The sequence below is a fragment of the Bacillus rossius genome, chromosome 1 (genome assembly GCF_032445375.1).
Source record: "Bacillus rossius redtenbacheri isolate Brsri chromosome 1, Brsri_v3, whole genome shotgun sequence".
Classification (NCBI taxonomy): Eukaryota; Metazoa; Arthropoda; class Insecta; order Phasmatodea; family Bacillidae; genus Bacillus; species Bacillus rossius.
In genome coordinates, this window is record NC_086330.1 from 347,091,682 (window position 1) to 347,119,664 (window position 27,983).

A 27,983-nucleotide genomic window follows, 5' to 3' on the forward strand; every position below is an offset into this window, starting at 1 on the left:
CTCTCCACCACTTTAGGGGATCATCACTTCTTTGTATAACAGGCATACTGAAATAGCAATCAGTTTCTGATGACATGATCTGGTTACTTGATTCGCTCTCAGCAAGTTCGTCAAAAACACTCCAGAGAGAAGTAGAACTCTGTGCCAACTCACTGGTACCTGCAGTTGTTACTGAAAGAAAAAGAAACACCACATTCTTACACAATGCTATAGTGGCTTTTGTATAAATAAAATAACTAGGCCTACAAATAAATTAAACAATACCTGGTTGTGCCGTTGCCTGTGTGATTTCTTTTACTTTTTTATCCAGGTGGTTACGTGCCAAAAGTTTTTCTTCCGTTGGAATTACAACAGCCTTAAACCTCGGGTCTACTAACATTGCAGTATAGTATGGCTCTTTTCGATCGTAGCATGGAAATCGTGCTTGGAGAGCCAGAAGTACCTCATTTGCAAACTCCCATCCCTGTTTTGCATTGGTGTTGATGTAGGCCTTCAGACAATTTTTTAGAGAAAAAATGACCGGAATGACCATTGATGCTGATGGTGAACGTTCACCACAAAGTTGGGTTGTAGCATCATACAATGGTTGCAATATATTAATGTAAGAGTCAATAAGGTTCCATTCACTCAACTGCAGATTGTCCATGTTCAGTGTTGGTAAGTGACGAGAAAGAGGTATCTTGTTGTCAAACAATCTCTTCAGCATTAAAAACTCTGAATTCCATCTTGTCTGACAGTCTTGAATCAAGTTTAGTACCGGCAGATCTAGTTCTTCTTGAATTCGATGCAACTGTTCAGTTGCTCGCGCACTGTGTTTGTATCGTCCAACAATAGAACGTGACTTTTTCAGTACCTCTTTGATCTCACATGTTACTTTAACAGCATCTTGCAATACAAGCTGCAGTGTATGTGCAAAGCACTGCAGCTGCGTAAACTTAAGTTTGCATAGCGAAAGTCCCAACTTAAGGTTTCGTCCATTATCACTCACAATGTAGGGGAGGACGGGGCAAGTTGGCGATGTTAAGAGTTCACCATTTTTTATAATTTTAATTTTGGAAATACGATTTCCTTCTTTCCAGACACTATTAGAATAGTCTTTTGTCGTGGTGTAACTACATGAAAAAAATCTATATTTCTATATTATCTCAAAAATTCTGCCCTTTTAAAAATATAATGCAAATGTGCCATCTTGCCCCGTTACCAGGGCAAGATGACTTTGACTACGGGGTAAGATGACATTTTTGACACAAGTTTAAACATATTTATTCTTAGAATGCAAACTACTGTAAACTAACTAATTTAACATTGTTACATGCGTTTTTACATATAAGGCATGTTATTAAAGGCTTGGTTTGTTGAAAATTACAATTAATAGTTAACTTACATAACTAATTCAGAGTTGGTGTTTTATAAACAATAATCGCACACAAATTTTCCTCCTTCAAAGTTCGAGCAGTCCTCGTGCCACCATGTGTGGCATTTGCAACACTCGATCCAGTCTTCTGATGGAGGATTGACATAAATCTCATCACACACTGGACACTGCACTTCGGATATTTGAGCTGAAGTCATGCCTGTCGAAAGTTGGAGCTTCTTGGATTTTTCTCGAGAATCGAGCTTCAGTTTCTTAGTAACAGTTCCTTTTTTGGCTTCTCTAGACTCTTGTCTTTGTTGCTTCAAACGTTCTTGTTCTATCCTCTGAGCTCTCCTCTGAACCAGAATCGCTTTCATGGGTGAGCTTGTGATGACACTTGCATTTTGCTTATGAGATTATAAAGCTCAGAAAATCAAACAAAAGTTATAAAAGAGTTGTATGTGGATACCACAAAAACCGTATAAAGCACTTGGGGCAAGATGACGAGTCGTCATCTTGCCCCAGTCAACTTGCCCCGATCAGCAATGTTATTAGTATTGGATTTTTTCGCTAGGAAAAAAAATAAAAGGTTAACAATATATAGTGGTTAAGAAAAGTATATAGTCTAAGGTAATAATGTGTGGCATTGAATATCCAAATATCTTACCTGTTTGTCCATGAGATATTACTTCGAAGTTCTTGAAAATTACAATACGTCAGACCAAATGTACGAACATCATCTAACAAACAACTAAATGGTGGCAGCGGCTTCACTGTGCGATTCTTTAGTGCCCACCAGTGTGGAGCGCTAGTAGTGTCTGTTAGGTGGTGCTATCTAGTGCCATGACGTGGAAATAAGTCATTCGTCATCTTGCCCCGCTCGTCAACTTGCCCCGTCCTCCCCTACATGTCCACTTTGTCCCCTGCATTTTCTAAGTCCCATTCATTGAAGCACTCTACTAGTTTCTCACTAATTGCTTCACCAGTGTGTCCACCAGGAAAGCTGTAACACCCTAAACAGTACTTCTTCATGTCAAAATCTTCAATAAAATGACATGTCAGCGACATGAATGCTTCGTTGCTAGCAGATGTCCACAAATCACAAGTGAATGATAAAGAAGCAATTTTGGATAAACTTATTGCATTGGCAATATGTTCAGACATTTTTGCCTTTGTTTTGTTGTACAGTTCATGTATTACTCTTCTTGAAAAAGTGTTACGAGATGGCACTGAATAAAGTGGTTGAGCTATTTTAAGGACTTTTTGAAATTTATGATTTTCCACTGTACTGTATGGCAACATAGCATCAGCTATCCATTCCCCAATACAGTTCGTCAGTGAAATGGCCCTTTCATGTGTTGAAGGCCATTTGTAAGCTTCGTCTAAGCGAAGTTGCTTCTTTGTTGGTTCTAAAGTTTTTTCCCCAATATTTCGCCTTTCCGTGTTGCTTCTATCTGTTCAAGTTCTTTTTTCAAATTTGAATGTTGCATCAGATGTCGAAGCAACCCAGATGTGCTACCAAAATTGGTTTTTAAAACCTTTTTGCATTGTTTACACTGTGCAGACACATTATCTGGCATTTTTTGGTAAAAAGACCAGATAGGAGTTTTTAATTTGGTGTGGCGACTTTCCATGATGAAATTCACGTACGTAAACACACACACCTTATGTAAAAAACTTCACACTAAAATACTCGCCAACACAGATAATATCACAATGCTTTTAAAACCGGAGTAAAATACATTGAATATGTTGTTCTGTAGAGAAAGGAACCTGAATCTCTGGCGCTCGGCTTTGTGTGTGGAACAGCATCGGTGACAAACTTTATGATATGTAAATATTTAGAAATAACATTTCACCACAGTTTCTCTCAACGCCTATCTTTGCTTTCACCGTCGTTTGTCCTAAACACCAAAATTATGAACGTTCAAATACATTTCGATGTAATATACATCAGTGTCGCCAACGTCTTTCCGCAATATTTCTTATTTGTTAAAACGAACATCACCGAACATGCACGAAGACGCCATATTTACAAGACTTTGAACGTTCACATCACCAAACGTTTTACTCATGGCCGTATGGTACACCTTGGCAAGTGGCACAAAAAAAAATGTTTACAATGGCAAACGAAGCTGAGAAATTGCCGTGGCCACCAACGCACGTAGTAAAGTAAACTAAATACAGTTTACACAATTCGCTTTACTTTTATTGTTCCGTCTAAACGTGTGTCACGGTTAGCTATAAAATGGAGCGCTAATGCAACATTAATTGCGGGAAATGCTTAGCATTAAACGGGAAAATAATGCATTAAAACTATAGGGAAAATAACGGTGCCAGTAAAAAAAATACGTTAATTACGCAAATTCGTATATCTCAGGTACGTAAAAATGAGGTTCTACTGTCATCACAGAAAACTTATGTTCCGTTACGAAGACACCTAAAGATAGGTTACGCAGTGATTTTATCAGAAAAATTATCAATATACATTTTCGGGAAATATTACTTTCCCGAATAATTTCGGGAAAAATTCATTTCCGAAATTTCCCGTAAAATCGGGATCCCGCCCAGCTCTACATTTTACCTTTCTTTAAACAATTTAAATTTGAGTGCGAAGAGTTGTTAATTTATTATCTTGTTTGAAGAAAACTTTTAAATAATAAATATTAGTTAGTTATATTGAACATCAGAGTGGTATGCGCTAAAATTTCTAACTTTGTCGAATATTTAATTTTTTTAAATTCATTCATTCATACGGATTGTTGATATTTTAGGGTTCCAACCCCGATAATTTAAAAACCCGCCAAGGGAATCTTACCCTTAGGCCCGGTGTCACTCTGGGACTGAGGATCTGTTTTACCTTCGGGGAAGCAGAAAATTTGACCGTCTTCTCCATGGCCTGATTGTGCAGGGCAAAGTCCCAATGCCTTCGGCCTTTTATGGAAAGACAATTGTACAGGGGTTCTATTCCCAAATATATTTTGTAAGTTACGGGTTACCATACCCATTTACAGGGGTTACAATCCCCATCAGTCACTGAGTGCTCAAGGACGCATTTCCCTTGTTTCGGCCTCAGTGCTTTTCGGCCCGCCTCACAGCGCCCAGCTTTAGAGTTTTGTCACGTGACACCATTCCCAACATCTGAGATCAACTTTCCTCATTACATCATTCATCGTTAAGTGTTAATTAATTAATTATAATATACCTTCGATTTGATCAAGATATTTTTTTTATATGTAAGTAGTTTACTACAGTAGATCCTGGTACAGGGTAAGTTTCTGGAACCAAGGTTTTTGGTGGCTCAAGTGGGCCACCCTGACTCCGTCTTTCAGGGGGGAAGTATGTGCCGTTAATTTGTAAATTCGACACACTATATTTTAAATTTTTATTATGATTTTAAATTTTTGTGTGGAAATTTTATTTGCTCTACTATAGTGTAATTTTAATATGTTAGTCCGGTGTACTCCTCTGAGTTAAACTTTGTCTCAGTGCCCTGAAGCCCCTTTCCCATCGGCGTATCGGATATTCTGCTGGCCTAATCCCTGACTAGCAGACAGCTTACCATTTCCCCCGCCTTCAGTCACGCCTCAAGCCTGTAATATCATTTCTCTTCGTGAGCCTAACTGCAAAGGCAAGCCTGTAGCTTGCAGGCGACCAGTTCGCAGAGACGAGCTGAGATTCGCGTTTTTCATCACGTCTTAGTGTTATATTCGCCCCTCTGTAGCCACGACGGGGCGTAGTTTCCCATCAGCGTTGCATTTTACCCCACCTCCCCCCCTTCTCAGTTCCAAGTAAGACCAATGACCGGTCGTAACCCCCTGGACACCAGTGACCGTTCTCAAGGTCTTCTCGCAAAAGCGAGTGCGCCAAAACTGATCACAAGCACCACCTAGCGACTAAGTCGCGAACTTCTCCGCTTGCCTACCCTCTAGGGCGCCAGAGAGCAGCACTTTCTTTGCCTTGAATTATATGGACGCCCGGCGCGAGTCGATTCTTTTCAACTCAGACTCCTCCGACAGAGTTCTCTACGGTCGCCCAGTGTGGCCAACTTCAAGACTCCTGCTAGATTTTTTTTCTCCGCCCGCGTTCGGGCAAGTTCGGTTTTTTTCGGCGGCCCAGACACCCCCCCTTCCACCTGTTAGAGCCGGTGGGTACTTTTAATTACGAGACGCGTCCTGCCGCGACACAGATCAACTCGCGTCGCGTCCGCAGACAGACCTCCATCGAGTATCGGCGAATCGGCTAGATTTCATCCGACCGTTAACGAATATGTAGTCGCCTTGTATAAGGGATGCTATCCCTCAAGTCAATTCTAGTAGATTAGTCTGTCTGCATAGTTTAGTTATTTGCCTTAGAAATTTTTCTCTTTTAAATTTTTAATCATGAAGAATTCATCCGCGTCCTGCCGCGCAATTCGCGAGCTCCAGTCCCTGGCTGACTCCACGATGGCAGCGTGCTGGGCAACTCCCCTGTTTTGGTGAGTGATAATTCGCGAACCCTCCTTTTTTTCCCTTAAATTTTTCTTTGGGCATTTTCTGCCCCATAGACTGCCTGTATACCAGTTCTAATCAGTTTTGATTTGGACTGTTGCAGACAGGGTTCGATGACGGGGAGAGATTGCTCTCATCTCGTGACCACCCCCCCCTTTCTGTTCCGTGGGTCACATTCGAAGAAACGCTTCTACTACCCGACGTGATTGTTTGAAGACCCCGGGTGGTAATGTAAATTCAACATTTCCCCCTTACCTAGCTACGAACTATCTTAACCGGATGACCAACCCACCAGCGACCAGTGTTTTTCTCAAGAAAATGTAAAACAAATCGAACTAATTATCAATGTAATCATCGGATCCATCCAACTTTGGGTGTAAAACTCATAATGCAAATGTTTGTATATTGGTTTAAGTAAGTGCAGGCCGGCCTATTTTCGTTTTCCTTTTGTTAATCTTTGAAACTTGTTATGTAAAACCTTATGTATGTTAATATAATGGAACAAGATAATTCATCAGGGCAAATAAAACAGGGAAACTATAGATCAAGTTAATCGTGTAGTTTTTATTTTACTGACGTTAACGATCCCCCAACTTCCCCTTTGCTTGTTACAGGAAGTTCCTAAATTTTGTTTGTTCCCCAACTCGTGCCGCCTCTGGTAAATCCATTTATTTATTTAACTTATTTTTTTGTATCCAGCATGTTTCCAAGGCCTTTTTAATTAATTCCAAATAATTCTATTTTGAGGCACGAGGGGTGTTACAAAACAAACACCGCAACATGACCGCCAAACATTAATCATAAATGAACTAAAGCAAACAAAAGCTTACACACGCTCACGTTATAATGTTAAACCCAAAAATATACTGTTAAAATTCGCAAAACTACGGCGTTTATTTTCCTTTCCGGCATAATGTTTGGATAGATAAGACAAACAGGCAAAGTTTTAAAGCGTACACACACCGCTCGGGGCACTGACGTCAGCTTGAAACAGCGACACCGTATAAATACAAAAGCAAGCAGATGATTGGGTGAACGGTGTTTGGAACAGCCTTACGTGAGTGGCCATATCACGTCAGCCGGGGGCGCTGGCGTATAGTTGGAACAGCGTCGTAGTATCAAGCAGATTTTCGGGCGAACCAGGAACAAGCATTTTAAATCGCGCCAAAAAATGGAAAAATGTAAACAAACATTAATTTTCGAATGGTGTGACGATGATGATTAGTTGGCCAACAGTTTTTATAGATTTTGTTGGGTCGTAACCACAACACGGAAATACTATAACACCGTATGTCAAAATTGACCACAACGCCGAAATAACAACTGAATGAATTTGTGTGCGTTTCTTAAATGTACCTTAACGCCGAAATACCACAATCAAACCTTACCTTACCTTACCTAACCTTACCTAACCTAGTCTATCCTAACCTAACCTAGTCTAACCTAACCTAGTCTAACCTAACCCAACCTTTGTGGCAGCCCTGTAATGACATTTTTCGGCGTTGTGGTACACAGCAGTTTTCTAACTGTCGTCGTTGTGATCAATTTGGCATTTCGTAGTTGTGATGCGTCCTCGATTTTGTTAAAGGGATTAATAGTTTTCCAGATTAGTTTATGGGAACAAACTAATAATCAGTGTCTAAATCAAAAGTATTGTCATATAAATATATGTAACCTATTTGTTTAGGGTATTCACTATTCAGTAATGAGTAGGTTCAAGTAAAATTATTTAACTTAAATAATTTCAGATATATTTACGGTAACACACGCTTTTTTTTTTTTTTTAGTTTTTAGCACCGCTTTTGTGTTTTTAAGTGAATTTTAGCACCGCTTTTGTGTTTTAAAAGTGAATTTTAACACCGCTTTTGGTAATTTTTAATGACGAAATCTGAAAATTTTATTTACCACTTTCAGGGGGCCCTAGTCATGAACCACGAAATACCACAAAATAGGCCAAAATTAATTTAATTTTATAACTGTAAAGTTGTCATATTTACACTTTTAATAATTTTTCTTAGCATATTATTTTGGCACTTTTATTTTTGTCTTTATTTGTATGTACTGTTTTTTATGGCATAATTGTCGCACATTTTATATTAAAATCAAGTTTGAAAAGTAGGGGTGCGACGTTTATGTGGGGGAAAATATTTTTTTGTTAGGTAAAGTTATTAAAGTCATGGAAAGTACGTTTATTTAAAAAGTGGAGTATGTATACAGGGCCGTTTTATGAGAATGCGAGGCCTGGGGCAACAATATTCGGAGGCCCCCCCTTTTTTTTATTGTAGTGATAATTTTCAGATATGAAAAACTCATATTTGCATTGACATTTATGTAATAACTAACATAAAAAAGGACAAGAAGTACCATAATGAAATGCAGCCTGTATACACAGAAATATGAAACATATTTATGCAGGGAAAACAAAATAATTAACAGCAAATTTTCTAGTTGAAATGGAGTAATATTTCATAGTCAAAACCCACCCCCAATATTTCTCTGCTTTATTTACGAAAGTCTTAAATCGTTCTCAAATATTTACACAATTTTATGAGTTGCAGATCCCGACCAATCAAAATTACATATTTATTAACTCACTTTGCAATTAACATCTTCCTTGCCTTTTTAGCAGCAAACAAGTTAATGAGTCCATCAAATGAAATGCTGTAGAAATCATCGCCAACGAGTTTAATCTCTCTTGTGACATGGTAGATCGGCATTGATTCATCAGAACTGACAGTTAAATGATCTTTCACTTTCACATTTTGTGATTGCTAGTGTCAAATACAAGCGCAGTGCTATTGCTACATTTGGAAATGCATCAATTATATCACTGTTATATAAGTGCTGCAAAACCTTTTGTGGAGTGAATGATGTAACACTGTCTTCAACTTGTTGCTCTCTGAGAAATGATGATAAGTGTAATAATTCCTTTGTAATAACAGGCTGCAGATAATTTCTGTATTTTCTGACCAACTCGGTAGCACTAGATTTGAGTTCATCTTCACTTGCTGTAGTTAAGTTACAAAGAAACCCAAATGTTGAGGCAATATCTTTGTAGGAAGCAGCTCTCTTCTCCAGTTCCATGCGGAGCTTATCACAATGCATATAAATGTGGAGATTCTGAAATACTCGCGGGATGTTACAACAGTTGAAAGTTCGTCTTTTCCATCCAAAAATTTTTTATTTTTGTAAGATCTAGTATCTACAAAAGTTTGTAACACATGGTTGCTTAGTTGTGTTGCTTTAACTTCAATTTCATCAAAATTATTTCTCAAATCGGAAACTAAATCTTTCAAAGAATTCATCAGATGATGACCAGTTATGACATCGAGTCCAGGCTTCTGTAGATGCTTGGTTACTGCACCGAATTTTTCCATAATGTCGTACCAAAATACGGCCATAAAAACAAATTCTAAATATTGCATTTTCTTCATGAGGGAGTTCGATTCCATCCTTGTGACTTGCGTTTCATTTTTGTCGTTGAACATATGATTAAATGCACAGAAAATCTCATCGTAATGAATGACGAGAGTTTTCAATGCATATTCTCTGCATGACCACCTTGTTTTCGACAAGCTCTTGACAGTGATTTTTGGCTTTCCGCTATTTTCGAAAGTACTTCTTCAAGAACTGACCACCTGTGAGTGGAAGCAGCGAAAAATGAGTACAGCTTTTCTAAAAACAGAAACAGTTTTGTTGCATGAATACATTCACCAACACGGTTTTTTCCTACTAAGTTTACTGAATGTGCTGCACATGGAACATACAGCACAGAGCTGTTTATTGATTTAATGTGCCCTTGTAGGCCCTCGTATTTTCCTGACATGTTGGCTGAATTATCATAGCTCTGACCTCGGCAATCCTGGATTACAATGGTGTTGTCTTTTAAAGTACAGGTTACAACTTCATTTAAATTTCTTCCTGTATGGCTGTAAATTGGAAAGAAACACAAAAACCTTTCCAAAATGTTACCGTTAAGCCAGTATCTAAATACAAAAGATAACTGATCAATATGGGAAACATCAGGTGTAGAATTAACTATCAGTGAATAATAATTTGCCTGTCTAGTCTCATTTAGCATGTGTTTCCGAACTTCGTTGCCCATTAGCTCAATGAATTCTTCACATATATCAGAAGAAAAATACGATACATGACCTTTTCCTTTGTTCCCATGTATCCTTAAATGTTCCTGTAAAAAGGATCAAACTGAGCAAGGAGTTCCGAAATTCCTAGGTAATTACCATTACGAGGTGATCCAAGCATCTGATTATCCCCACGAAAAGGAAGACCACGACTGCACAAAAATTTTACAACTACCACTACTCTAACAAGAACATTCTTCCAGTAATTTGTCTCAGTAGTCACTTGTGCATCTAAATGTGATGAAATTGACATTTTCTTATTTTTTCTTGAAACCCATTTTAAAGAACATGCTTTGTGTTCAATACTGTTTTCATGCTCCCTCAATTTTTCTTCTGTTTTCTTCCAATTAGAAAAACCATTTACAAATTTTGATAGTTTACAATTACTGAAAAGTTTGCACGCAAAGCAAAACACATTTCCCGTACATTTAGAGTACAATAACCATTTTCTCTCCTGTCGCTCTCCATTTTCAAGAACTCTCACAAATGCAGATGTTGTTAGTTTACGAGTACATTTTGGATATTGCCTAGCAGAAGCTGTGTAGTCTCCATCATTATTACTAAAAAAAGTCCGGCCTCTTATCAACACAATAACTAATCATTTCGTCAGTGATATTGCCATGCCATGCCGCAGGATCTTGATGGATTTCTTCTATTAACACTGCACTATCAAACTCTACACTTATTTCAGTCCTAGCACAGTTTCTAGAAGTTATGGGAATTTCTGGAGTTGTGTTAATGAGATTACAATTATCTATTTTAGTTACTTCTGTGTTTTCTTTAACTTTATCAGAGCTTGAAAGTGGTAAAGTCAAAGGCAAATTACCATCACAATCACATGGTTCTAGTAAGGCTGTAAGTTTTGGAAGTTTGTTTATTTATTCTTGTTCTCTTCTTTTTGCTTTACGTTTGGAAGCACCACTATCAAATTTACGTACACTCATTTTGTGACATTATTATAAAACACAACCAATTAGCAATTATTATCAAACTAAAACTCTGGTGTAGTATCAAGGTCTGTTTACATTATTCCCGCCTGATGGACTTCTCTATTGTTGAACACAACTACCAACATGAACATCATAAACGAGTTCGTATGATTCATAAACCAACAAAATCATTAAAAGAAATAAAATCATTACTGCAAAAACAAAATTAATAGCTTTAAAATCTCACTAAAACATATTTTAGTTGCACAAATAGATTAAAACAGGGATATTGATTGTTGTTCGTCAATCTTACATTAAGAAGTTTTACGCGTACATTAATTACATGACATATGTTGAAACTAAAACGAATCACACATCACATTAATCGACCTCTCGAATCGAACAATAGCACCCGTAGCACCACAATCGCTGTTGTGGTATGTAATGAATCCACTCGCTTTGTCCACACCACAGTAGTTATCGGCGACCGGCGTCGATGTATGTGACTTACTCAGTAGTTATAAATAAAACTATACAAGTTACAGCACGGTGTGGTTTTATTGTGGAATCATGCTTTACAAAACTAAATAAATAGGTAGGGCCTATCTAAATTTATAGACAAGTTATTATTACGCCAGATATTAAATGGGAATTCACTTTAAATAATGATATATTTTTTAAATAAAACTTGAGGCCCCCTAGAATGTGAGGCCCAGGGCAAATGCCCCTTTTGCCCCCCCTTAGACACGGCTCTGTATGTATACAAAAGCACCCCAAACAATTTAAATTAATAAGTCATGCAACAAAAACCTTTCTTCAACTTTAAATAGAAAAACAAAATCTGAGACCCGAATGCGAGCCTGAACTAACGCAAAACTATTGTCATAGTACACACCACGAAAGAGTGCAGGCTAACAAATGTAGTTAACTCGGCACTCGACAGAGAGCGCGTGTTGCATGCAATCGGCAAGATACGTATTGATATTCGACTACGCGTGCGCGCTCTATATGGGAAGCAACATAACTACATAACCAAACATGAATGATGCCAACTAGTGCTAGCTACATTTTTATAAGCGGTACACCACGGCGACGCAAACGAATAGATAAAAGTTATAACATTTAAAAAGTCTTTAAAAGACAATTTACACATCAGATAACTTTTTATTTCTGTTAATTAAATAGCTAAGTGGTAATGTCCGAATAAATGTTAGATTTATAATTTAAAATACATTGTTATTCCTACACAAAGCGCTCGGAATCTAATAGCAGGACCAAAAACATAATGCGTCATTTACGCAATAGGTTTTTTTCCCCCCAAATTTTAACACCCTAAAATATTGGTGCGACGATTATGTGCATGCAATGATTATGAGATAAGAGAGGTTATTTAATTTTAGAGTGATAGCATTTTGACTGTCAGATTACTGTATGTGAACATAATGGTAGATTAATGGTGACTATCAATTTATATATTGTTTCTACTTCATGGTTCACATTTTGGCCATAGGATAACAGTCCTGTGGTTTTGGGGTTTTGTAGAAAATCTTTTATATATATGTATATATATATATAGACACACACATACATATACACATACATATATACGTATATTATATACATATCTTGTTACTGATACGTGGCATGAAACAAGTAAATACATACAGTAAAACCTTTTTGTTGCGACCCCATTTATTGCGACCACCTCTCTATTACAACCCGATTTCGAGGAACCGTGAAAAAATTGCTGAAAATCCGAAGAAAATCCGACAGAAAATAAGTTTCTTGTGGTGAGTAGCGTGTTACTGCGTTTCTCTTGCAGAGTGCTGTACTGCCGTAGGCAGCGCATATCTAAAAATAGATACCACTTCCTGTCGACCACTGTCAACGCTTAACAACCCCCATTCCACGTCCCTTTGCCGGCAGGGTGCAGAGAAAGGTTTTTGTGGCAACGTGTTTACGTTTAGCTTTTTGCAAGTGTCTAGTGTGGTACGCAGTTAAGGCAAAGCTACCTGCTGGATTTCTCTTGATTTTGATAACTATCGGTCGACAATACACAGCGATCGACTGGATGCACGCCCGCCTTGACTTGTTTTAACTGCCGCAGGGATGTTTATTTTGACAGCTCAAGCAATTATCTTTTCCCGTGGGTTGATAGAAAAAGGTCGCTTCACCCAGCATAAAAAAAAAAGGCTACGCCACTTATTCCCCACACAGGAAACACACTGGCTGCCGTCTGTCCCCCGCATTTATCTTTCTTCTAACATTCCACGTCTCGCCTCTCGCGCGAGCAATAACGAAGCGACCACGCATTGGGCCGTTTTATGCTTTGTTTGGTGACAGCAGCTTGATTTTATTCGGTTTATTCCTTTTCATAGGACCCTTGCTATTAAAATACATAAATATTTATGTTTGAAAGCTTGTAAATTCCTTGCCAGAGATGACTGAATTTGAACTTGGTGTGAAAAGTGACATATTTTGACCCCTCCCTCATCGCTTTAGTACCCCATTCATAATAGCCCAATTTTACGGGAGAAGCGAGGGTGAAATGAGCATTTTCTCATTGAAGGTTTTTCAAAGGAAGCGAAGTTGGGGTGTTATAAGGGAGGACACTAGATGGTTTGTGTGTCTGGGAGGTATGAGCTAGCCTTGAAGAATGTTAACGAGGGGAGGGAGGGGTGAGCTTATGCGTCATAAAGCCGCTGCCGCCAGCCAGCCGGGCGAGCATAGTGTGCGCCCACTCGCGTTGCAGAACCTACCGCTGCCATATTTTTAAAGGAAATGTCCCATTATTTTTTTGTTATTCTTACATGAACATTATTGGAAGTATTAAAGCCGACACAAAAATATGCTGTGTGTTAAAATTAACAGATTTTAATGATCTTTCATTTCGTTTTTCTTTTCTTTTTTTTCTGATTTTCACATTTTGGTCAAAATGTCCAATTTTTTTAACGGTTCCCGAGAATGTATTCATAAAATCACTGCTTCGTTAAATCCGGGGTTCGTGACATCGGGGTTCTAGTGTATTTAACTACGGCAAGCAGAAAACGTACATGTAAACTAACCAGTAAAAATAAACTGTCTTTTGACATATTTTCTTTAGAGGTGGCCTGTAGGGCGACGGACTTGTCATGAAGGTTGAAGTGGGTTTAAAGCAAAGCTGTCTAGCATTGTGAGTGACAGCATCCTGCCATTGTACAACTGTTTTCTAGCCTACAGGCGTAGGTAGGTACATTTTAGAGTATACCTATTTATTCTGGAAATATTTTGGAAACTTCATTTGGAACATTTTAAGAACTTAATGTACATAACATATTTATAAACCCATATGTGTGTGTGTGTATATATATATACACATATATACATACATATATATATATATATATATATATATATATATATATATATATATATATATATATATATATATACACCATATACACCATAAAAGGTGTCTTAATGAAGTAGTAGTTTTGTGAACTTGTAATTTACTAGCAAAACATGTTTGTAAACAATATATATTGTGTGTACATTGAATATTTTATTCAAAGTAAATGACTGAAATATTTTAAATTTTTGTGATAAGAATTGTAACATTAAGAAAACTGTGAAAAATATTTGGATGCTTTAAAACTAACTTTTAAAAACATTTTGCAGAAAATTTAGCTCCTCAGATCAAAAAGTAGCTATGTCCCAAAATATACTTAACAATTTTAACTCTTAAATTTATTAATTTTTGACAAAAGAAATTAAGTTGCTTGTTATATTCCTATTGTCTTCTTGGAATAACTCATATAAGTATACTGCATTGTGACAAGAATAGTTCCTAACAGATTAAAAACAAAAGAGAAATTCTTACGGTTATTTTGAATGTAATACATGCATGACATAAATGAATAAAATTGTCCAATTTTTTTTTTTTAGCAGGACTTGTTTTTAAATATTGGAAGGCTAAACCTGGAATTTTTAAATGAGCCTATACAACCTGGAAATAACCAGGAATTTAGTATTCAGTGTAGAGTGGCCACCCTGTTCCACAGTTTTGTAGCTGCTTGTAAGATAACAAAGGAAGTGTTTGTGTACCATGTCACAGGATACTGGCGCACGCAAACAATTCAAGCAATACGACACTGGTGTTGCCGGTAATTCTTACTTAATTACTGTATACCTCGTCATATCTGTATTTTATATTTCTGTAGAGCAGGTTATTACAACCTTTTTTTTAAATATCACTGTCCTCTTGTGTGTTAATTTATTTTTGGTAGTCCTGTTGAAACTGTGTTGATGTTCGATTACCTGACATGGCCGTGGTCCGGAACGTGCCGGACTGAATACGTTCCACCGCACCTACGTAGGTTGCGGGGGATGTTTGGCAGCACGCTGACTGGCACTTGCGTGCTTGTTTTTCAGCTGGGTGATGTTCGACCTGTACTGCAGCCTGCTGAATCAGCAGGTGGCGGAGGCTTGCTACCCAGCCATCGCAGCTCACCTTCAGTACTCCATCAGGGTGGGGGACACCGGCATCATCGTCATGGTGAACGGCTTCAACGATAAGCTGCAGGTACTGTCTCTGTTCTGAAAATGGCCATCTCGCAAGCTCCCATAGTTCCCCTTCTTCACAGTATGGGTGGTTGTTTTTTTTTTTTTCTTTTCCCCGTTGAGGGGTCTAAAATTTCCGAGTGTTATGAAAATTCTGATCGCATGAGGGGTATAGTTAGGTGCGTGGTGAAGGAACCGGTATAGGAGGAGACGGCAGCGGAGATGTAGAAATGACACAGCATACTTGAACACTTGCACTCTTGCATACTTGCACTCTTGCACTCTTGCACACTTGCACTCTTGCATACTTTCACACTTTCACACTTGCATTCTTGTGTAATAGCTTAATTTAGCACAGGCAGTATTGCATATAGGTATTATTTTTGATTTGTGACTTCAGCCAAAGAGAGTTATGTTTCCTATACCTAATATGTAATACATATAATAAACAAGAACTTTCACTTCTGTCATGCGTAGACTCCGTGCACACACATATTTTTATTTTATTTTTAGAGAAAGAGATAATGAATTCATATTATGATTTGAATAGTTCGAGCTGTTGGCTTAGTGGTTGGTGATCCAAAGGTCCTGAGTTTGATTCTTGGTGATGGGGATTTTAAACCTGTGGAAAATTTATGTTCTGTTCCCAGCATTGGTTAATCTCTAGGGCCATGTATATTTTGTAAAAAAAAAAATCTGAAAACTCATTGGACTGCAATAAGGTATGCCCGAGTTAGCAGTTTCCTCCTTTGTATTTGGTGATCATCTGCCAGAGAAGCAATTGCCTTATTTGACCAGGCCATTCAGGACGTATTTACTTCCTCACTGAACTATTGTAATTTGTGTAACCGCATAAACATGCACCTGAAAGAAGCTCAACCAATCACGAAACACAAACGATGCTACAGTGTCTCTCAGCTAGTCTCTAAATATTTTTGCGAAAAATATATGCCCCTAGTGATGTGTTGTTTGTTCACCTCCGTACTGAGGAAGGTAGTGGCTAACCACCAAAGGATCATCTCGCTTAGTAGCCCCAATCATGTTATGTTTATCTCCCTTTGTAGATGTGTGGGGGAAAATCGAGCCTCCATGCTGTTTATCCGAACATGAACATTTTTTTTTAATGAAACTATCACTTCTAACTTTTGCGCAAACTTCAAACAGTTCTTTGTTTCCATAAAACACAAAATTTGTAACACCCTGCCATACTTCAGTAACTAGCCATGAGTCTGAGCAGCAAATAACAGAAGGCAGCAACAGAAATGTGTGCTGAAACGTCCATAAGCAACATACAGGTGTGGCTAAAGCCCAGAAACTGAAATTTTTCTTCGTACTGTAACATTACCACAATCCTTTAATTTTTTTAATAAGTACATTATGTTTTTCTATAACCACTCCTAAGTTACCTGATTGAAGGACTTGCTTTGTGGAGTTGAAAGTTTTGTTCTTCAAAATAGTAGTGTTCTTATATCTAGTTAAGAACTTGGATTGATTTAATGTCTTTTACTCTTTTAAGAGGCTTTCAGAGCCTGTTGTTGTAGTAATAGATATTGTATTTTTTCATTTGTAGTTGTTGTTGAAGACCATTGTGGAGCACATGAGTAGGTTTGAAGAGAACTTGACCCAGGAGATGTTTGATGCGCTAAAGGAACATGAAAAAAGGAGCTACTACAACAGCTTCATGAAGCCAAAGCGCCTTGTCAGGTAAATTGTTTAATAGTTCTCTCTGTAATTTAAATTAAATTTAATAACATCACACAAATAATATTATTTATGTTCATAACTTACATAACATTCACAAACAAAATTTAAGTATGTAAACAGTTTAACAAGTATCATTTATGTAAATTTATTACACACTACCTTTTATGGTTTCTGTTTTGGTTCATTTTTGATTTTTTTAGTTTTGTTAATACTGGTGCATTAAAATATGTAGTCTAATTTGAGTGTAATAGAAGCAGTTTTTATTAATTGAAATAGTTTATGCTCTTATTATTACCATATAGAAATAAATCAATAACCAATTGTGTGTTAAGGCATTTTAGTTGAAATATGACTAGCCACGACTTTATTTGTAACGTCCTGCTTAGTAATACTAGGATGTTATCAATTGTATGGCACATCCTCCAAAAGTCACAAGGTTCATCTTAGAACGGAGTAAATTCAGTAATAAAACAATGATTGTAAAATTCATTGAATTTTATAAATTCATTTACACAGTTTTTGTGATTCAGATATATATATATATATATTTTTTTTTCCAGTTTTGTTGTTTCATACTTCGTATAAATTTTCCTTTTGATGTTCCACTATGTATCAATGAACATTTTAGTGTTTTTCCATTTTTTTATTATTTTTTATAATCCACCACGAAATCTTAATCCTAATTTTAAACACTTATTAGGTACAATGTTGATGCCAATGTACTAACATATTATTTTTTATTAATTTTTATAATATTTTTTTTGTAAACAAGCCATAAAAATATGGCCAATGTAGAAAGTTTTTTGTGTATTATTAATGAGATACAATCTAATTAATGATTTTCATCCACTTTTCTTGCTAACGCCGTAGGGACTTGCGATTGGCCATTCTTCTTCAGAAGCATTGGACGTACGTGGACAAGCATGCTGCATACGAGAAGATAGATGTGGACATGCTGAAAGACTTATCTCGGCAGATCCTGCAGCATCTGTACGTCCAGTGTCTCATTCAAGGCAACGTGACGAAAGAGGAAGCCCTGAGTGCCTGTGATGCCGTGGTCAAGACTTTGAAATGTGGGCCACCTCTGCCAAGCACGCTGCCTCAAGTTAGTTTTCGTTTGTAATGTTTTCTTTTGAAGCTCGTCAGCATTTTTTGGGGTAAGACAAAAGTAGTTCAGCATTTACCTTAATTTGTATCCTCAGAATTGCTAGCAACGTTAAATTTATTTTATTTTTTTGTTATTTTGTCATACAACTACTACATATCCTGTTTGATGATAATCTTCTTGTCTACATCCAAATTTGTCAAACAACTTGCGAGTTGGTGTTTATAGCTCTATGGAAATGTGTTCCTCAAAAAGACCAGCAGTCATTTAGTAAGGAGAAGCCTACAGAACTAAGTGCTGCCGACTTCGCATGACTTGGTTACATATTAATTGTTCTAAAAACCTTGGCTTTTTTTCTAAGCTTATCGCTTGGCTCTATCACTCATTAAGCACCACATTGTCGCTTATTCCAAACGATTATAGCACTCAAAAAACAATGCCTAGAGACAAGATTTTATGGTTTTAATTTTAGTCCAATTTAATTTTTAGAATGGAAGTTTTGTGTGTTATTGTTTTATTTTTAAAATTCTTTTTTGTAGTACTTATTTTAGGGACACGATTGTATTGTGAATTGCGATAAAACCAAAATAACACCAAAATGTAAATTAACATGCCATAAAGCACCCAAATGCAACTACTATCATAGAATTAATTAGCATTTTTTTTTATAAAATCTTAACTTGAATCACAAAAAAACATAATATTTAATATATCAAATTTAATGAATGTAATGTATTCAGCATGAAGGTTTTTTTTTATTAGAATGTATGTGCTAATTAAATTGAAAAAATTTATTTTACGTAAATTTTATTTTATGTAATAAATTTATAGATTTGTCTAAAATAAATACATTTAGAACAATAAAAATAAATCAGTAATTATTTGCAGTTTCAAAGTGATTCAACAAGAGATGCACCATCAAAGGAACTAATCATTTTTCTGGTTTATGAACTTTGGTACAAATGTTTTCCGAACTAATGAAATTCCTTGAATTTAAAACATCTAAAGATTTTTTTTTTTGTGATTTGAATTACATTTTGGTTAAATGCTGCTTAATTCCATGTTATAATTGGCATTTCAGTGTTATATGGTGTATTAACATGCTTTTTTGTGTTCTTTCGGTTTTATCGCAATTCACCATACGATCTTGTCTCTAACGAAGCCATGCACAAAGAGCCTTTCCAACCTTCTTTGCTGTGCCCTCTAAAATGTATTCCCATCCCTTACTTCCCCTTCCATACAACTTACCCCGGTGCAAGTTATTTGTGCTACTTTATGTATTAAAATGTGTTATCACAAAAAAAAAAATTTTAAGAATGTTTAGAATATTTATAGATTGCAGCTTTTATATGTTTTTATTCCAGTGTTTATATGAATTGCTAGTATGATCTGAGATGCCTAAAGAGTTAGTATGTATTTTACCAGAACGTACTTATTTGGAGTATTTAATGTCCATGTAGAAGGAATAACATGTTAGTAGTATGTTACAGATAAAGGTGCTGAAAATCCCGGAGGGAGAACATTTTTGCCGTATTAGCTCCTTCAACCACCAAGACCCAAACAGTTTCATAATCAACTACTACCAGAGTGGGCCGGGTACTATTAAGAGCTCGTGCATCTTGGAGCTTATCGTGGTGGGTGCTTTGTTTACCTAGATATGTGTGTTTTCCTTGTTAGTTAGCCTCTCCACATGGCATCAAGTGTAAATAGTGTTGCAGTTATAACCTGATTGAATGTTTCCCAGTGTCCAATTCTAGCAATGTGTCTTTATTTTCTGTCATTAGAACCAACCTGCAACTAATAATGTGCACACTATTTACTTGGAAAGTTATTTTGCGCTTATTATCACGTATGAGGAGTGATTTTGTAAAGATAGTTTATCGTCTATACTTTTCTGTGGTACTGTGTTTTCTCACATAATCGTCGCACTTTTTTCTAAAATCAAGCTTGAAAAGTAGCGGTGCAACGATTATGCGGAAAAAATTTTTTTAGTTAGATAAAGTTATTCATAAAAACTAAACCAATTCATGGAAAGTACGTTTATTTAAAACGTGAAGTATAAAAGAGCACGCCAAACTATTGAAATTAATAAGTCTTGCAACAAAAAACCTTTTAACTTTAAACAGAAAAACAAAATCTGTCATCCAAATGCAAGCCGAACGAACGCTTAACTATCGCCACAGTAAGTACACACTCCACGAAAGAGAGCGGGCCATCAGATGTAGTTAACTCGGCACTCGACAGAGAGTGCCCGTTTTATGCACTCGGCGAGATATCTATATTCAGCTACTTGTGCGCGCTCTATACGAGAAGCAACATAACCAAACAGAGAGCGTGCGTTGCATGAACTCGGCGAGACATCGGTATTTGGCTACGTGTGCGCACTCTATACAGGAAGCAACATAACCAAACATTAATGTTTACAACGAGCGCTGGCTACATTTTTGTAAGCGTTACACCGCGGCGACGCAGACGAAAAGATGAAGGTTATAAAGTTTAAAAACGTTTTTAAAAGAAAATTTACACATCAGACAACTTAAGTGGAACCTCATTACTACGAGAGCTGACAACGGCGGCAAAACTTCTCGTAACGAGTACTCGTAGTAACCGAATTTAAAAAATTAAAGTCAAGTTAGATTCTGGACTGTTCAAACAGTCTTAATATCACACCATGTGCACTATAGTGAAAAAACGTGTCGAATAAAAGTTGTAGCAAATTAAATTACGAATAGAAAGTGTGTCTATGGAATTTTTTGTATCTAGAACGGTTTTTGATTTAATCGCGAATTAAATGGCTTGATACAAAGATCACGGAGGGAAGGTATGTGAAATGTGAAGCGGTGAAAAAAAAAAAGGGGGGGGGGAGTAAAGGAAGGGTGTTAGCTGGTCTATTTTTAGATTTACCCCTCCGCGACTTAGGATGGGAAGCAACTGGCACCGTCAAGAGAAAGAGAGTGGGAGGGAAAGAGAGTGAGAGCATGTTGTTTGTCACCAGTCCTTCCACCCAGTCCGTCTAGCGCCTGCGTAGTCACATAGCTGTCTGTATTTACTGCGTGAACATTATTTTTTGAACTGACGGTGTTTTTCCTTTTTTGAAGATGCCATTCAAATCACTCCTACTTACGACAGGGCCAACAAGGAGGCACTAGTAATAACCGGTTTAATTTACTATGATTTACGTAGTCAAACTGATGGTGCATTACAAAACTGTCTTAACAACGAAGGTCTCGTAGTATCCCGTACTCATAATAATGAGGTTCCACTGTACGTATTTCCGTTAATTAAATAAGTAAGAGGTAATGTCCGAATAAATATTAGATTTCTATTTTAAAATACATTGTTTTATACTGAAAAAATACCCACACAAAGCGCTTGGAATCTAATAGCGGGACCAAAAACATCATGCTACATTTAAGCGAGAGTTTTTTTTAACAAAATTTTGACGACCAAAAATATGGGCGCGACGATTACGCGAGTGCAACAATTATGCGATGAAAGAGGGTTTATTGTAGCACAAAATCTTGTTAGGTAGGCAATTAAGTGAAATGAATGACGCATTTAATCGAGAATTGGAACGGGAACGTGAATATGATCTTCAGGAATTAGATTTAGTAGTTCAAACGAATGTACCACTGTTGAATCCCCAACAAAAGGAAGTTTATAATACATTAATGAAGGTAATTGATGATGGAAATGGTGGTTTATATTTCCTGGATGCCCCTGGTGGAACTGGTAAGACATTCCTCATGTCAGTAGTTTTAGCCACTGTTTGTGCGAGATCCAACATTGTGGTTACAGTTGCTTCTTCTGGAATAGCAGCCACCTTGTTAGAAGGATGCCGTACGGCTCATTCAGCATTAAAATTGCCGTTAAATCTTCATACTATTGAAGAACCAACATGTAATATTGCAAAACACTCCGCAATGGCCAAAGTTTTATCAGCATCGAAAATCATCATCTGGGACGAATGCAAAATGGCGCATAAACGTGCATTGGAAGCACTTAACCGAACATTGAAAGATCTACGCAATGACTCGAGATGTTTTGGAGGCGCAATGATTTTACTGTCTGGCGATTTCTGTCAAACAATGCCAGTAATTCAAAGATCAACTGCTGCCGACGAAATAAACGCTTGCTTTAAATCATTGAATCTATAGCGCTATGTGAAGAAACTTCAGCTGACAAAAAACATGAGAGTTGCATTGCTGAACGATACATCTGCTGAAGATTTCTCTGAGCAATTGCTGACTATCGGTAATGGTCGAGTACATATCGATGAATCGAGCGGATTGATTTCATTTCCTCCGAATTTCTGTAACTTTGTCACAAAGTATTCCCAAACATCATTACTAAACACAAAAATAATGAATGGTTGAGTGAGCGAGCAATTTTGGTGGCTTAGAATAAAGATGTAGATGACTTAAACTACATATTTCAGAATGAGATCATTGGTACACTGCATTCATTCAAATCTATTGACTGTGTAACAAATGAAGATGAAGCCACCAACTATCCAATTTAATTTTTAAACTCCTTGGATGTGCCTGGCTTACCACCGCACAATTTACGACTAAAGGTTGGCTCCTTAGTAATCATGCTTCGAAACATAAACCAACCAAAACTGTGCAACGGAACGCGTTTGGTGGTAAGAAAATTGATGAACAATGTGATTTACGCGACGATACTCAAAGGAAAATTCGAAGGTGAGGAAGTTCTCATTCCGAGGATTCCGATGATCCCAACCGATATGCCGTTTGAGTTTAAACGACTTCAATTTCCAATCCGTCTTGCATTCGCCATGACCATTAACAAATCACAAGGCCAATCCTTGAAAGTTTGTGGTCTGAATCTAGAAAATCCATGTTTTTACCATGGTCAATTATATGTGGCATGTTCACGGTCGGAAGACCGTCTGCGGTATTTGTTCTTGTGCCTGATAATAAAACAAAAAATGTCGTCTATCACGAGGTGCTTCAATGAAGAGTGCAACCCATGCACCAAAAGACATGGCCAATAAAGAATCATAAAAATACTTGTTTTTTTATTTATATTTATTATCTTAATAAAAAATTGAATTTATTAAAATCCAAATACGCTCATTTATTGCCTCTAAGGCGGAGCAAAGTTCGCCGGGTTGTAACGGTTCGTTACATACAATATAAACAGATTTAAAGCGTCGATTGTAGTTTTTGTTTTATTCCTTCAAACTTGAATGCACCGACGAATCCAAACACTTTCACTGTTTCATTCACTCGTTTCATTCGTACGTTCGCCTGTCGAGAATGCTCGCAGCCCGGGCGATAAAAATTAATAAACAAAAATAACGTTGATTAAGTCTTTCAACAACCTTTTGCAGGAAATATCCGAAATATGTGCGGTCTAGAACACGACCGCACCTAGCGAAAAACCGCGAACCACCGAAACGCAGCCTCGCCTGGCAGCGATCGCCCGACGACTACTGATGAACTCATGACATGTCTCCTCCACGCAGGGAGTAGACGTCACATGACCTCACCGACCAATCACACGCACGCTTCATTCACACTTACAGATACAAGCCAATAGGAGTACAGAACACACACTGAAAACAGTTTTCTAACCATAGAGCTAGGGACTTTACATTCTCCTTCTCTCTCCCACACCGTGAGACAGCAGTTATCACACATTTCCCACGACCAGTGGGGAATCACTGCTTTTGTCTCTCTCTTACTGGGGAATCACTGTTTCTCACTTGCACTTACAGGCCTCTTATGCCTCTCTCTTTCTATACCTCACCCCAGACACGGTCCCTTGTTCTAGAACCTTATGTAACATCTGCAATCTAATAAAACGTAATATATATAATTATAATACAATATTCAAATTTAAATAAATAATAGAAAAAACTCATTACACATAACATTAAGTAAATATAAGTAGAAAAATACAGTTAAAAGGATGACAGAAGAAACATGATTATTAAATAATTATAAATTCAGAATAAAATATAATGGCAACCTAACCCATCTTTAGTAACAATATTATTAATAGAAAAGGCATGTATACTGCAATGCTACATGGTCAACTAGTTTTTAATACCTAAATAACAACACTTAAAATGGCTTTCCACAAATTAATCACTCTCATTACGTCCACAGTCTATCCACCGGAGCTCGGCTCAACAGTGGCTCTGCTTACTGCTCGTATAACCGCGCACCTCTGTCTCAACACACTTCCTCGCGCTACTCACTCGTCCGCTGCACACACAGCACAGTGTCCTCAATGCACCAATCTTTGCACACGAAACCCGTCTCAAGTATACACTTTTACTCGTCAAGGGGTCACTTCACTGCCCTCCCAGGTCATTCTGAGGATCCGCTGGTGTCTCCACCAACCTCTGTCACTCTTAACACTACTCGCCGCAGACCTGTCTCTGTATTAAATACCTCTCAAGTCCCCACATGGAAATATCTCATAGCCTGTCGAAGTGTTGCATCAACAGAATCCCCGACTTGACACTCGAATCTCCGCGATTAATGGCATCCTAGTTACTTTACTTAACACAGACAGGGCTCTGGGAACGTGCTGAACCCTGGAGAGCTGCAGAGGATTATCTGGTCTCAATGGGAAAGCACGGGCGAAGGGAAAGGGGGGTAGTTAGGTGCCTCTGCTGATTGGATTAGGCGAGAAGCAGTAATGCAGGCGGGCGCGCGGACTGGCTGGCCAGCATTGTCGCTACAGTTCTCGTAACAACATTCATTGATTTTAGTGTATGTTTTTTGATTACAAGTGGTAGAATGTTTGTGTAGTGGTTTTCAATTTGCAATGTAATACTTTCATTTTTGTTTTCAGAAATTAATGGAGGAGCCAGTTTTCAACACACTGCGCACTAAAGAGCAGCTTGGATACGATGTTTGTTGCGAAGTCAGAGACACTTATGGGATACTGGGATTTACAGTTGCCGTTAACTCGCAAGCTGATAAACACAGGTAATCGTAAATAGTAAATACCTGTTTAGAAGTTTCTTAAGGTAATTAAAAACTAGACATATTAACTGGGAAAAATTAATTTAAGGGTAAAATTGTATGTATTTATAGGTCACGTGCCAAACAACTTATTATGCAGGAAACATTCTTAAGTGTGATTTTCTTAGTGCGGTTTCACTGTAGCTATTGCAATTATTTTTAATTTACTTTAGAATTTTCTAATAATAAAAATTTCTAGAAAAAGGAGTCTTCAAATTTAAAATTTGTTTATTAGGCCTATTTCTTAGTTTTATTTTACAGATTCTTGTCACATTTGAAACTAGCAGCTGTATTTTGTTGCCAGACAATACTATAGTAAATTAACTCTTATGTTTTTGAGCTGGGATTTGTAAAGAACAGTGGCAAATAACACAACTAATATATTTTTTATTTAACTACAAAATAAGTACTTCATACATTTAAAACAACTAGTCTTTAATTGAAGGGTATTATTTATTTATATATTTTGTATTTATGGCTAATATTAAATTTTTATGCATGAAATACAGTATTTATGATTGTGCATATCAGATTGTGTAGTTTGCAAGGGCCTACATTAGGTTTTTTTTTTTATCACAGTACATATACATAGTTTTTACAACAGTGAAATCAGTCATTTCACATGTTATACATAATACAGTACTGAAATATTTTTGCCTGCACATTTCAGAAATTACCTATTACAGTAACTGTATACAGTAATCTGTCACACTATAGGGGCTTGACACTTAAATTCTAGGGATTGTAACAGGGTCTCATGTTTTCCCAAAATTGCTTACCATTATTTACCTAAAATAAGTTCTGTGACATTAAGGACTACTAGTACAGTTATGAGCTAATGACAAGGCAAAGAAAAGTATTATTTCCTTTGATTAACTTGCAAAGTTTTTCTTACACTGTGCACGAGAGCCTAAGCCGTCTCTTTAAAACCTTCATTTCTCCATTCTCTTGTAATTCTCACTTCCTTCTGGCTTCCTTTTTATCTTTCTCCCTTTTGTTCTCTGATACTGTTAAAGCTTCTTTGACTAGAATACTCACCAACTTAGTTCAGTATCCCAATTATTTTTTTTCTTCTCTTCCCATGAAAATAAAAGGGGTTGATCTCAGCTGAAAAAATATGATTGGTCAACTTCTCAAGAGTTTTGATTTAGGAGAGATCTTACAACAGAACTACTCACAAAAATAAAAATAAATATACAATTTTTTGTGTGTTTTAAAAATTTGCCACTGTCATAAATGTAAAAACCTGTTCTTATTAATAAATGCAAGATGAAACAATATAATACATATTAATTTTTTAAAATCCGTTTAGTTTGTACGTTTTGGTACAAAATTTGTGCTATATAAATTACAATCAATGAATTTATCAATCATACTGAAATGCAAAATATTTGTAATTAGTCATTTTTGTTGAATTGGTGATTTATTTCTTGTGTTTAGTGACATTTTGGTGTAAAATGATGTAGTAACTTGCATTTTGGTGTTATATGTACAGTATTTTTTATTGACATGCTTTGTGGTATTGTTTCGTTTTTATAGCAGTTCACAGTATAATATTGTCCCTACTTACAATGTTCATCATATGTGTTGTATCCTGCCAAATATAACTGTTATTGTTACTAGCACTATCAGTAAAATGGTCACCACCATCACTTCACTCTGTGTTCTAGGTACAGTACAGGTCAATAGCTATATGTGGTGTTTAAGGGGATAGTACCTATCCTAAATTACTGTATTTTTCATCTATGATTTCTTCTTTTTGCTCGTGGTTTTAAATGTATTCATAGTGTAACCATATTTAAAAGTTTGTCTCAACTTAATAACAAGTCCTAATAATTTTTTTTTGCATGCAGCCTTTGTTGTAATCTCTTTAATTTTAGTATATAGTTCATAAATAAATTAAAATTTGGTTTTCCCAAAATCAGAAAAACCTGTGTTTTTGATAATTTTGTGAAAACCTAATTTTTATTGACTTACGACTGATGTACTAAAAAATGAAGAGTTTAGAACTTAGGCTATACACAATCTGTTAATTCAAAACTGTATACACCCTCACCTCGAAGAAGTCGCGTAATTCATTCCAAGAAAACAGAGCGCTAATCAAAACAATGCTAGTTGAATACTTTTTTCCATAAGTGTGTATGTTCATCAAAATAATTCATTTTACAATCAGGTAAGTGTGCATGTTGACTACCATTTTAAAGATATTACTCCCGTTAAAATCAGTTTAAAGTGCTGATATTTGTTAATACATTGAAGTAAATTTAAACAGACATTTTGAGTAACATTTTGAGATTTAACAACAAAAAATTTAATTACAGTGATAAAAAAATTCATGGACTGCATTGTTTACATAAGTAACATGGGGTGGGCATAACATTCTGAAGTTTGTAGGCGCTAACAAAATTTCTGTGTTATGATATAATAATGTGTTTAATAGTACAAGAGAGACATATTTCAGTTCTAATAAGATTTAAAAAAAGCATAAACTTATAAAGTTTTCTATTATTAGAAAATTATTTTACCTGTTAATGTAATTCGTGATTCTGTTGTTTGCTAAATGTGTATCTGCCATAATTTACCACTAATGCATTGTAGTAGGCTGTTAAATAAGGACTTGTTAAGTTGATAAAACATTTTGTAAATAATTAAATGTAATATTTTAGATTTTTTTTAAAATAATGAGCAAAAACTCATATAGGAGCAAAATAAGTTA

The 27,983-nt window shown here is 36.5% G+C and overlaps 1 protein-coding gene across 1 annotated transcript in view; it reads left to right on the forward strand.

Annotated features, from left to right (window-relative positions):
• Window positions 1-27,983, forward strand: part of LOC134528183 (nardilysin-like) — a 103,312-nt gene that overhangs the window by 64,748 nt on the left and 10,581 nt on the right. Inside the window, exons 13-17 of the mRNA XM_063361572.1 lie at window positions 15,326-15,476; window positions 17,025-17,158; window positions 18,029-18,263; window positions 19,754-19,897; window positions 25,095-25,231. Coding sequence (XP_063217642.1) covers window positions 15,326-15,476; window positions 17,025-17,158; window positions 18,029-18,263; window positions 19,754-19,897; window positions 25,095-25,231 — 801 coding nt within the window. The remainder of the gene's footprint in view (window positions 1-15,325; window positions 15,477-17,024; window positions 17,159-18,028; window positions 18,264-19,753; window positions 19,898-25,094; window positions 25,232-27,983) is intronic.